We start from the raw sequence: 13,208 nt of genomic DNA, 5'->3' as shown, positions 1-13,208 counted from the left end.
CTGAGCCTCTTGGCACCAGTGTTAAGTGTACCTTGTCTGCTCTGTTACACTACACAAAGTTGCAGTTCACAGATTCTGCAGTACCTTGGCAAACTGCTAACAGAGAATGACAAAGACAGCATTTCTAGATACAATACTCTGTAAAATGAAAAAATAAAATATACATTGTCACACACAGAATTATTGTACATTTTATGTGGAGAAAAAGTGGTTAGAATGGAAAAATGGCTGCTGGTTGATTATAATCCTATGCTAAAGTGTGGGGCTCTAGAGTAAGCAGGTCTGTTTTTATAAAGGCATGATCAGGATATTTCTTTGTAAAGATCTGTGCACTCAAAGGAATGGTTTCAAAAAGCAATAAGGTTAGCTATTTATTTCTAAGGCTTCTCTTAAAAAAAAAAAAAAAAAAATGTAGCAGATATCAGTTCTTTAAAAAAAAGTAGCAGATATCCATCTGTTTCCATTTAGCTTTCTATTCTGCACAGCATGCTCAAATTCACAGTAAACCTTCAGTCACAGAAGTACTTTGTCATTCAAGTGTCATTCAAGTCTCAGTGGTATTCAGATATTTTCTAAAATGAGATATTTGAATGGCTTTAGACTCATTCTTTGTATAGAACGAAATATTGATGTGGAAATCTTGTCTAAATTGGTTAGGAGGCAACATATTCAAAAACTTTGAATAAATTCTACAGTATGTTGAGTTCAGGGGCAAGTTCTCTCTCTCACACTAGACACTACTGTCACACTTTCCCCAGTAGGGGGTGCTCTGCAATGGGTTTTGCATGCGGCAGGCAGGAGCACATCAGAGGACCTCCACCCCCCTCCCCCCACCCCTAGCAAGTAAATTCAATACTAAGATATAGGTCCAGGTGCTAAGATGCATTTAGCTAATAAGACAGGAGATGAGAACAGGAAGGCATTCATTAAAAAAAAAAAAAAAAAAAAAAAAAAGAAACCTGTCCACGCTTACTGGTGGTAACATAATGATGGATGTTGAAGACACTGATTGGGTCTATCTACATCCCCCATAAAAACTGTCCAGCTATATGAACACACTCAAATACAGCAAGGGAAGAAATCACTACAAGACACCAACAACTGACAAAAGGGTGAAATGACGAAGGAACACTATTGTGTGGTTTCATGCAAGGCTTAAGCTCCGTCCATCAACATCCTCATTTGCGACAGAAGTGTAAGTGTAGTAATTAATTTCACGAAATGTTTGCAGCTCCTCTTAAGATGTTTCATCCAACGGAGTGAGGGATGTTTACGAGCGAGGCCTCAGTTTCCCAGTGATTATCTTGTCTGGTCATCATGTGTATGTGCAAGACGAGAGTACAGTGAGGTGGGGAATGTTCACTAATCACAAACTACAGCTCTACATACACATAGTATACAAAACACAATCTGAGAATTCCATTAACATTTCAACCATTAATAAAAGCTCAGAGAGGATCAAACTTATGCCATGACATCAATAAAATCCAAACTCAAGTGTTGCTAAAAAAACTTTAAAAAGTGAGTTGCTATGAATCAATGAAAAAAAATCAGATTATTCACAACACAAAAGATGGATAGTCATAAGATAAGGCTATTAAGACCCAGTCATCCCAACATGCAAGGACGAGACTACAGTGGTCGATAAAATTAGAACAAACCTTGGGATGAAGCGAACAATAATTAAACTGAACACGAGGTGAGCGGTTGCTGATGTGCACGGTTATTTTACAGTACTCTGTACCCTGTTTGTTCCTCAAATATATGAAACCTAACAAACTGACAACTGTCTGACAGCAAAGTCACAATACTGAGGACTATTATTTTGATTTGTGTTTTGTTAAAATGAGTGAAACTATGCCATTTGTTGTTTTTTTTAAACCCTGGGTGAAAATTGACCTGAGTGTATGCTCTGTAACCCCTCATATGTTTGCCTGAGCATACGGTTTACCTATTCCAAAAAAAAAAAAAAAAAAGGGTGCAAATTATTAAAAAGAAAAGTGATTATTATACTCCCCATACCAGAGAAGGCTTTTGGTCACAATCAACTCCCTAATTCCAAACAGGAAACTGAAAATAAAATACAGATATCAATTGAATTGAACCTTAAATATTTCCGCACAATTAAATTTTAAGTGGTATGGATTATGACTGGCCAGTCATTTTCTAGCTGTTTGTGCATGTATCTGTTCTGATGGCATTTAAAAAGCAAGTGAGCAGTAGGGCAATTTAACTGTGCCCCAGCATATGAGACATGTGTTCATTGTGATGTATTGGAGGTGTTATGCCGTCTTGGTTATATTATCTGTCTCCTTGGAGGCCCAGAGCTCTTTGTGCTGTTTGCGTCCAAAGCCCTCGTCGTAGTTGCCTTTGCTTTTGAACAGCTGCTGATAGTGGGGTTTACAGTAAAATTCACCTTGAAGAGCTGCGAAGGTGCCAAGGCTGCAGGGAAAGGAGGAATGAAAGAGTTATATATACGAACCAAAAGGAGTCAGGAGAAGAAGAAAGTCAAGTAAACAAACACAAAAACAGTATATAGTCACCTAAGTTTGGCGTTGCAGTGCTTGCAGCAGAAGCATGTTGAATGGAAGACCAGGTTGTTGGCAACCAATCTCTCCATTGGGTAGACCGTCTTCTCACATGATGAACACACTTCCTTTGGGGTCTTAAAGCTGAAGGACTGAGCACATACATATATACCGATTTGCTACCAGACACACAAACAGGCGGTGATCTTTTCCTTGTTCCTCAGTGAGATGAAAGCTTGCATTTACAAAAGACACAAAATGCAGGAAAGACTTCCTTTGCTCTTTTCGGAGCTCAACAGGCTGATGAAAGTGAAGTGGGGCAAGAGTAACGCATACAGAAGAACAGAACCATGAATGAGGTATAAGAAAGAAAAGACAGGCGATGCATATTTACCTTAGATCGCTGGACAGGTTTCTCTTCCGCGGTGTTCCTGGTGTCCTGGATAAGCAAACAGATAATTAACTTTAACATTCAAACAATGTATTCAAATGTGTGTAAAGACTATTACTGGGATAACCTTTCAGGCACCACCAGTGCTTTTCACTATTCACATATGCACTACACTCAGGAACATTTCGGTGGCAGTAATGCAACGCTTATGGATGCCAACCGCCATAAAACTCAACAGAAGAAGAAGATGGGGTGAGGCCGGATGTACGTGTACGTGGCGGTCTCTTATTATTTTCAGGATCATGGCATCATGGTGGCAGTGTTCTTGTAAAAAAATGTAAAAGAATTTATATTGCTTGTTAGTTATCAAATCACCGGCGAAAGCATAGTCGGTAATGCTAAACCGTAAACAAGTCAAAGATTTAAATGTGTTGTGATTGGTTTCCTTACTACACACGAAAGAGTACTACTTGTCACTCAAACTACGAAAACCGCGACATGAAATCTGCATTCACGCGGGTCCCGTGAAATATGACAGCTACAGTTTATTGGAAAATAGCATTGTGGACACTGAATTTGATGAATTTACTGTTTCAGACCCCAGATGAGACAAGAAGCTAACGTTAGGGAATGCTGCAGTGACGGCCCCTCTGCCTCCGACACGCTGTATTGACGTTTTGGTTTTAAAACCAACATGAAAAACGTAGCTAGTAATGTTCACTCAGCGTTTTGTTGTTAAACTGTGTATAAAATGAGCGGTGACATTAAATCACCGGTTTTAAGTTAACGGCACCCTACGGTACCATCTATTTGCTGGATGGTTTCAAGGTAACGGTCGGTAGCTAACATTAGCAGATAAGCCCATTGACAGCGACGTTATTTTTCATATTTTGGCACAAGGTTTCTGATCGTAGTAGTGGTCATAGTGACTGAAAGTGTCATGTGATATGCTAAAAAGAAACTACACGCCGTTTTCAGGGGTGTTGATGTTTAACTGCTGTTGAAAAAAAATGTGTGAAAAGGGCTTTAGATTACAAGCAGCAAAAGAATGTTACAAGGATGGAAGAATGTATTTTTTCCACTGACCTCTTATTACCTTTACCAGTGTATCAGTATTGCCAATCTGATCTCTTTTTCTCCCCCCCCCTTTTTCTATTCGCTCCATCTGTCTCTTTGCACCCCTGGGAGAGGATCAGGTGCCTTCTGTCTGGTCATGTGAGCTGAGCTGTGGGACTCTCTGCATGGGGCTGCCCTCAACAAAGCACAACAGCTCAGAACCAGCCTTCTAGTTAAGAAACTTCACAGGGAAATATTACATGAAGTCCCTTACAAATGGTGGGAGATTTCTCAGTGAAATAACATGACTGACACCTATTCTGCCAGTCTTTATCTTTGTAATCCATGAATGTAATGAAGCATTTCTTTCACTCAACCCCTACAATCATGCACAATTGTAGGTCCACTCTTAAATTCTCTGGCTGCCATTTAACATAGGTCACCACATTTCCCAGCACATTGTAGGTGTCCGGTAATTACAGTTTGGTTCATGATGACAGGAAGAATTGAAAGACTTCCCCAGAGGCGCTCAGAAGGTTAAGAAAGAAAGAAAGAAAAGCTTGCACCATCTCAAGCTGGAGGAGGTTACATACAGTAGTAGTAATGACTGTATCTGCCCTCTTGAGTATAGCAGCCAGTCCCCAGCAGCAACAAGCACGGCCACATCTTAAAGCAAGGCTAACAGGTAGTTCAAGCAGATAATAAACAGACAGAGAGATATTCACACAGTAACTGCCATGGAGCAGCCAGTGTGCAGGGAAGAAGGGCAGCCTCTGTTTAGGCAGGGGAAAAGTCCACTGCAGACTTTGCTAAAACCCTGTTATGTAAGGCCGTTTGGCTGGAGCTGGAGGAAGTGGTGGAGGTGGGGTGGGGGGGTTCAAGGACTGCTACCAGAGTTGCAAAGAGAAGGAGATCTTTGGCAACTGCTGAGCTTCATTTTTGTAGGTCTATTACTCTTTGACTTGCAAAATGTCTTGCTTTGTAAGCAAAAAAAAACCAAAAAACAAAAACAAAACAAAAATCAAGAATCCGCCACAGTGATGCAAACGACAGAATGAAGTATATGTATCTTCCTCATAAAAACGTTGACCTGCTTAACGTGAGTTGAGATCAAAAGCCGTTTAAATGACCAATTAATGAAGTGTGTTTCACTTAGAAAGACTCAAGGAAAAGAAGGGGTAGACAATCACAATATATGTGAGACATTAGCAATCAAGGTTGATTGCCACACTTTTGTTTAACTTGCCATGAAAATAGACCAATTGCGTTCAAAATAGGAGTATAAAATCATTGGAGCATAGGGTTCGGTCATCTTCTCTTCAAAAGATGTTACTGCCATGATCAGCACAAAACGTTCAGAGTGTATTAAGCACACAATTCATGCTGACAAAGGCCCTGCTCACTGATGTGCAGCATCTCTCCCAACCTAATACAACCCGAGATTAGTTGACTAGTGTATATTGTGTCACTATATATATATATATATATATATATATATATATATATATATATATATATATATATATATATATATATAAATAAAATACACACACACATGTATATGACCCTTTAACCTTAATGCACCACTTAACAACTCAGTAGGAAAAGCAGCAAGGGTGGTGTCTGCACTTATGAGAACCGGATGACATGCTTTTCAAACAATTAGCTCATTAAGTGAGGCCATGCAGCTTCCTGAAGATGCAATCACATCCCAACCGTCTCCTCTTCATCCGCGAACCCTCTCAAGCTCCGTTAATATGTTGGTGCTAAGCTAGCAGACAGCTCACACTTTGCTGGTTATCTAGCAGATTGCATGCTAGACCACTTCCTGTTGCTGCAGCACAACTGCTGAGCTAACATGACTTTGATCTTCTCAACATTACTTAACTTTTAATGTATAAGGTTCTCACAGGACATTTTTGCGGCAGGTTGTAAGAGCAGGAAAATTAGGTCAATAAGGGCATCATTTGTACATATGAAATCATGAAAATAATGCTGCCAAAAAAGGAAAACTGATCCAATGAGGGCAATGTTTTTTTGTTTTTCTTTCCCAGTAAAAAAGAAGGAAAAAAAACAGAGATTAGTTACCATGTTTGGAGGTAGGCATGCATTCCAAGCACACAGACACACACACACACACATACACAGGCATCCCGGAAGAATTCAGATTAGCTTGTGCCATCTCGTCTTCTTTTACCTTATATGTGCATGATTGTCAATTACCACCAAACAGCTCAAATGTGGCAGGAAGCTGTTATGACACATATGGCTTCCTCTGTCTCTCTTTCAGAGTCCCACAAGGACAGCAGCAGCTAAATCCTAACTGACTTTCATCCCCCAAAAAAATGAATGCCAACGACCACTTGTTCTGTATGAACGCTTTAGCTGCAGAGTGAAAAAAAACTCCAAAAGATGTATGATCTATGTTCAGAAGCATACAAATTAGCTCAAGAGTCCTCCTGGCTAACAAAAGAGACAAAGGATAATCAAATACTTGGAGGGTTAGGAAATGAAGGGCCTTCATGAGCACAGAACAAGGTGTTCAATGTAAACATCAATACAGGTTTGTTGTGTAGTTAATTAGCTATGTACAACACTGGTTTAAATGTGAAGCAATTAGACATACCACTCTGAGAAGTTAGAGCCAGCTGAGGAGTTGTGTCTTTAATAAAGACCATTTTCACACAAGTGAACTCTTTAACAGATTCTGGTACAACTCAATCCCTCACTTAAATTTTAATCACGCCTGCACGTCTGTAAGTGTGTGTGTGTGTGTGTGTGAGTTTCCATGTTGATGTTGCAGCCACACAGAAGCTTTTGGTACGGTAGTGCCAGGTTTCCTTTTTCCATTTTAAAATGTTTAGAAGAATAGATCATTTTGGGAAATTTATTTGCTTGCTTGCTGAGGGTTGGAGAAAAAGATCAATACCACTCTTGCGTCTGTACGGTAATTATGAAGCTACAACCAGCAGCCAGTTGTATTAGCTTAGCATTAAGTCTGGAAACAGGGAAAACAGCTATTCGTCCGGCACATACCCACCATGAAACCATAACTTTTTTTACTCTTCGATTTTAGTATAGATTAAACAAACAAGATATAGCCTAGCTTGTTATTTGGTGAGCTTTAGAAGTGCTGGTGGGTGGATTTTACTGCTTGTTAGCAGTTTCTCCCGGTTCCAGTTTTTATGTGAAGCTAAGCTAACCTGCTGCTGGCAATAGTTACATATTTACCCTACAGACAAGAGAGGGGTTTCAATCTTCTCATCTCTCATCAGAAAGCAAATAAAGTGTATATTTCCCAACTAGTCCTTTAATCCTGCATCTCTATCTGTACACTGAAGGACGAGTTTGGATTTAACCTTTTGTGTTGAGGATCCTTTAACAATTACTGTCACAAATGTGACAGTTACATTAACCTTTATTCCTCAAAATATGTGCCTTAATAAGTCCTTCGCTGTTGTGGAAGACAATACAGGCACTACAAACTATGAACCCGATCCCTCTTGTCTAAATCTCATTGTTTACTGTGGCTATCTGCTGACACAAACCAGGGCCATTTAGAACAGTTACAACAACTCTAAAGAATACTTTATTTACTTGATCATCACTGAATTCTGAATACACACTGTGGTGCACGATTCACTGCAACAGGCCCGTAGAAGGGAAGGCAGGCGCTATGTTAACAAACGTCTTATGTCATTCATCTAAAACAAGGCTCCCACACTCTCTCATCCTTTATTTTTAGAAACGTGATAATTCAATGTTTAATCATTAGGACACCAGAGTAAAAGAAGTCAGAAGAAACTCATCCTTCAAAAACACAATAAAAACAATGTTAATGAGCCCCATCTATCAATTGTCAAGCAGTTTGACTTTAAACTAATCATAACAAACAACATTTTCCAGTCCCGTACTAGCAACATAAAACCATGAGTCTTAAGTTTAATATTTTTTTGCAGATAACATCTTACAGTATATATTGCACTTTTTAGACAGACTTAGCCATGGTACTGGTCCAAAAACTAAAACGGTTTGCTGCAGGGACGATATATAGGCTCCCCTTGACAGCAATCTTCCATCAATAACTCTCAACATGAAGCAAGTTTTGTGGACAAGATGCCTGGGAAAAAGAAGGAAAAAAATTGGCATGTGGTTAATAAAAAAAAGTAGTATTTAGTACTAAGTATTAGCTGAGGTTTTGACACTTGACTGGCTGGGGAACTGATCAAAGTAAGAATGAAAGCGTCTGATCCTTGAGAGTGCAGATGGAGGTTCACAGTCTGCAGAGTAATCACATCTGGGAGTGGGTTGCGCCGTTTGGTCAGCCACTACTTCTCTTCCCTTTTCTTGGCTTCCTGTATGCAACCAGAAAGTGACTGGGCATTTTCTGTGTTTGAAGGCACAGGCCATCAAATGTCTGCATGTCTCTTTAGTCAGCTGATGTGTGCACGCTTGTTTTTTCACTTCCTGTCTGGGGAAACTGTTGGTTGGTCCAGATAAAACCTTTTAAAAATTATTTATCTAAATATGTGGCTATGTTGCTGTTGTATGACAAGAGCTTAAAAACTGCTCAACTGATAATAACCGATTATATCCATTAACAATTAATTTACCAATTTTGTTTTTCAACTAAACAACTAATTCTATATTAAATGTTAGAAAAAAGAAAGAAACGGCAATCACAAAAGGCGATGCCTTCAAATGTCCGTTCAACAGTACAAAGCCCAAAGATATTCAGACTATAAAACAGAGAAAAGAAGCAATTGGAGAAGCTGGCACTAGGAATTGTTTGACATTTTTGCTTAAAAAAGTACTTAAGGATTACTTAAGGATTAATTGATTATCAAAATACTTGCAGATTATCTTTTTGTTGACCCACTAATTAATAATCAACTAATCATTGCAGGTCTAGATTACTTTAAGACCATTAAAAAAGGCTGCATTTCAGAAGGGTTATTGTTATTTGCCGTTTTGTTGATTCAAAAAGGAGAACTATAGTCTTTCAATAGTAAAAAACTAAATGCTCACATTTTACCATAATTCCGAAGAAGCTGCTGCCCTTTCAGATCAAGAAAGTGATCCTGATTTTTCCCTTTTAATAAAGTAGTCAGCAACCTTTGCTCACAGAACCTTAGGTTCTGCACTGCAACGTCTGTCTAACTACACTGAAAAGGCCCTCAGTGTTTCCTTGTGTCACTCCTTCGGAGAAGCTGCCTGAGGGCACAATTAAAACTACTGAAGTCCTCGGATCATTTATGTCAGAGATCTGTCGATTACCAAGCTAAACATCTCATAAAAATCAGACACTAATAATAAAGCCAGAAAGCCAAATATGATGTGCATTCTTCAAGAAAAATTGCATTACATCTCTCATTTTTGTCCCTAAACTAAATGGTGTTCAAACCTGCGATGTTCATGAAAACTCATGGTTGACGCTGGTATGTTTAGGTTTTTGTTTTATAAAATTGCAAAGAACAAAACCAGTGACGGCATGTAAAAGAATGTGTTGAAGACTTTGTAGAGCCTGTGTTGACTCGATGTAGAGAGAGGCTGCTGTCTCCTGCAACTCACTTAAGGTAGAGAAAAAAAACAAAAAAAAACAGCCTCAAGTGCTAGATGTTATCACAGACTGAAGAAGAGGGAAATGTTTCTGTTATGTACATTTAGCAGCAGCCCGCCCCATGCCCCAGCACAAAATCTCACTTTGAGATCAGAAAATTTCCATCATACACTGAAGGCTCCTTAACTGCCGACATTGTCGACTGGGACAACGAAGGCCACAGGGACAGGGAAATTAATGTTTTTTCCACCAAATAAGTCGTCTTAAGAAGTTATTTCTCAAGATTAAATGTGGATCATTTAAGTTACAGCGAGTACATTGCCACAGAGCTCTGCAGACTTCAAAATGTGCCTCTTGGACGTTTGCTGTTGACGGAAAATACTGTAGGAAACTCTACACGTTGAATCATTCTAAACAGACTGCCCTAAGGTCCTTACAAACCAGATAGCCTGCATTAGATCAGTGCTGTCAGCCACAGAGATGCAAAACAATGGGAGCGCATGGTTGTTGTTTAGACAATACAGAGAATATCCACATAAAAGATTTAAACAGCTAAGAGAAACGGTTTTAAAAATATATATATAAAAATAATGCCAACAAATAAAATCACTTTAAAGCATTGTGTAAAGCAAGTGTCACAGTGACACATCTACAATTTTCCAGGCCTGAAATAGGCTTTATGCTTCTTTGTTCATACAACCACCCTGACTATATTTCTCATTTTCAAAGCAATGCCTATTTAACACAATAAATGATTGGAAATGGGAAAGAAAGGGATGGCCAAGCAGCTAGTTAAAACTATTAGTCTAGCCATTTTAGCTCACAGCTCTATCGCCTGAGCCTGCTGGCGACCCATTTTATACTGTTCTGCACATCTGAAAGCAGGAAACCCCCAACATATGGCACTTTTGACATGCCCAACAAATCAGGTTAGTGTGCCTTTAATGGCAATTGTTTTACAGAAGAGCATATGGTGAAACGAAATAAATGATATTAGTCCTCACTGCAGCTTGTACAACATGCTTTGTCTAAATCTACATTATGTGGTTATATTTTGGACAAACAAGTCAAATTGCAACAACAGCCTCTCAAATCCACCAGAATACTGACGTAAATCAGCCAGCCGAGCAGGGTGTCAATCTGTGCTGTCAACTCTGACTGAAAATACAGTCAGGCAGCCCACTGACGATGGCAGGAAATGAAAATGAACGTATACTACTTACTTAAGCCTTGTCGCCATATGCCAGGGCTATAATGACAGACCGTTGTAAATGTGGTGCCCTGGATGGATAAAAAGGTGGTTTTACCAGACCACAGAGCCATTTGTAAACTACTCGACAAGACAAACCCAGACAAGAGATTTGGATAAAAAGAGTGAAACATGTTTTCTTCGACTGGCATAAAGTTTTAAATCTAAATCTTTAATCCAGTCACTCATCCATTTGGTATTACTCATATGACAACCTCAGGAGCTGTAGGTGAGTTCATAAGCTGCAGTGGACGTTTTGCACACTGGTATCCCACTTATTGCCTGTTTTTATTGGACTATATACACATTTATCTTACCCTGGGTTCAAACGTGGATACATTTTGAGAAAACCTGGGTATGCTAGCTGGAGGATACTGTGGCATGTAAAGACCTCATTAAGGTTTCTGATCACTCTCGACATAAGGGAGTGGCTGAGAGAGATGATCAGAAACCTGGATACTGTTATCATCATGTATATGGTGATATGGATAACCAGGTTGCCGCATGTTCTCTGTAAAATGGCATATTGCAAATAGATTAAAGGTAGAACTAAAAAAAAAAACTAAAACTAAAAACTAGGGTATTAATGCTAATATCTCAATAAGATCAATATTGTAACCATGGTACATGGTAGCTAACTAATTTGTTTGTGGTCTATGGGGTTAAATCCCTATTACGGACTACTTCACTGCCTGTGCATACCGGTACAGTACTTGTACTAAAGACCTTTATGTAACACTTGGCAGGTTGGAGGCTACATTAGGCCAGTTACAGCATATATAATTACAACAACAACAAAACACATTCATCTGCTTGTCGTGTAACTGCTACTCGAACAAAACACAAACATAACATCACGGCACATAATATAAAACCACAAATCAATTTACAAATCGGCTGATAGCGGAGGACAATTAAATTAATTATCTGTAAGAAATGTGATTAACACTACTCAAATTAGCTTGGGTAAATTAGTGTTGGATGTAGAATTCAGTGGGTTTAAATCACATTTGATATTAATTAGCTAGCCAGCCAGCAAGCTAGCTAACTAACGTGAATAACGTTACACGTTCAAGCGGCGCACTGCTAGCATTTTGAGGAACACGACGGCGGCCGTTTAAATTCTACTTAAATTCAACACAAAAGCCTTCTTTAATGTTACTTTTAACGTTACCTAAATACGGCATTTACATCCAACATTCATACCGCGTCTTATACAACAAACCGGCTCCCGGTAAGCTGACCCCGTTAGCGAGTGGACGAATATCATCACCTCACCTCATCTCACAAAAAAAGAAGCAGAGAGGAGAGCAGCGGAGGGAGGGAGAGAGGGAGGGGAGGCTGCAGACACTAACGGACGAAAAAAAAAAAAACTCACCATCTGCGCTTCTTGTCTGCGACACTGGCTGATAACGTCTATTCACTCAGTGGCTTGAGGTTAAAATGTGCTCTCTCATTCAGTTTTCTGCGAGGCTTTTGTTGTAGACGCTGGCCCCGCTGCCGGTGATTTTTGCTCTCCGCTTCGCTTCACGTCTTTTTCAACAGAACGTTTTTTTGTTTTTTTTTCTTCTTCGGCAGGATGTCGCACGCTATTGGTTCTCATCTGCTATTGATGCATTCACGGGCTGTCGGACAAATCATAACTACAGGGGGAAAAAAAAAGGGCCCCCCATCTATAAAAAAAATTTTCTTAAAAAAAAAAAAAAAAAAAAACCCCCCCCCCCCGCTTCAGTGGTGGAAGAATTACTGAGTAGAAATACTATATTACAAGTAAAAGTCCTGCATTCAAAATTGTATTTAAGTAAAAGCACAAAAGTATTGGCATTAAAATATAGCCTACTACTAACATAAAAGTACTCGCAGAATGGCCCATTTCATAATGTACATTAGCTATATTATTGATGCATTGAGTACACTGTTGATTTGCATTATCAACAACATATGTAGCTAACTAACTAGGTTATCGAATACATGTAGTTGAGCATATTTGTATCTAAATTGTAGTGGAGTATTATAGTGGAGTAGAAGTATATAGTAGCATAAAATAGAAATGCTCAACTAAAGTACAAGTACCTCAAAATTGTGCTTAAGTACAGTACTTGAGTAAATGTAGATACTTTCCACCACTGCTAACCTTTATTTAAGTTTGTAACTGCTCTCAGATAAATTATAATTGTTTTGATGTTAGTGCTTTTATTGTTGATCATATTCCTCTTGAATTAGTTTTGTGTTTTTTAATATACAGCTGGTTGGTCTTCCCATGTCTATGCCATAACTAAGTCTAAACACTATTATCTACCTAATGATCATTTTGGCTGAAAAATAACACACAAAAACAACAATGTTATGCTGCTTTATGCTACTCTACTACAATTCAGAGGGAAATATTGTACAATTTTCTCCTTTTAACAGCTACAGTAACTA

General features: G+C 38.9%; 1 protein-coding gene across 1 annotated transcript; it reads right to left on the bottom strand.

The window, feature by feature from the left end:
* Positions 1–378: 378 nt before the first annotated feature.
* Positions 379–12,346, bottom strand: limd2 (LIM domain containing 2). The gene is made up of 4 exons (XM_039824983.1): positions 12,163–12,346; positions 2,923–2,967; positions 2,544–2,680; positions 379–2,442 (listed from the first exon to the last, which is right to left on the bottom strand). Exons 1-4 carry the CDS (start codon positions 12,163–12,165, stop codon positions 2,283–2,285), a joined length of 345 nt encoding a protein of 114 aa, XP_039680917.1. The 5' UTR covers positions 12,166–12,346; the 3' UTR covers positions 379–2,282.
* Between the last annotated feature and the right edge of the window lie 862 nt (positions 12,347–13,208).

The sequence above is a fragment of the Perca fluviatilis genome, chromosome 15 (genome assembly GCF_010015445.1).
Source record: "Perca fluviatilis chromosome 15, GENO_Pfluv_1.0, whole genome shotgun sequence".
Classification (NCBI taxonomy): Eukaryota; Metazoa; Chordata; class Actinopteri; order Perciformes; family Percidae; genus Perca; species Perca fluviatilis.
This window is presented reverse-complemented; position numbering and strand designations above follow the sequence as displayed.

Coding starts and splice junctions, on each gene's coding strand:
- limd2 (XM_039824983.1), bottom strand. Junction 2,681..2,922: donor AACCTGTCCAGCGATCTAAG/GTAAATATGCAT, acceptor GTATGTGCTCAG/TCCTTCAGCTTTAAGACCCC. Junction 2,443..2,543: donor CACTGCAACGCCAAACTTAG/GTGACTATATAC, acceptor CTTTCCCTGCAG/CCTTGGCACCTTCGCAGCTC.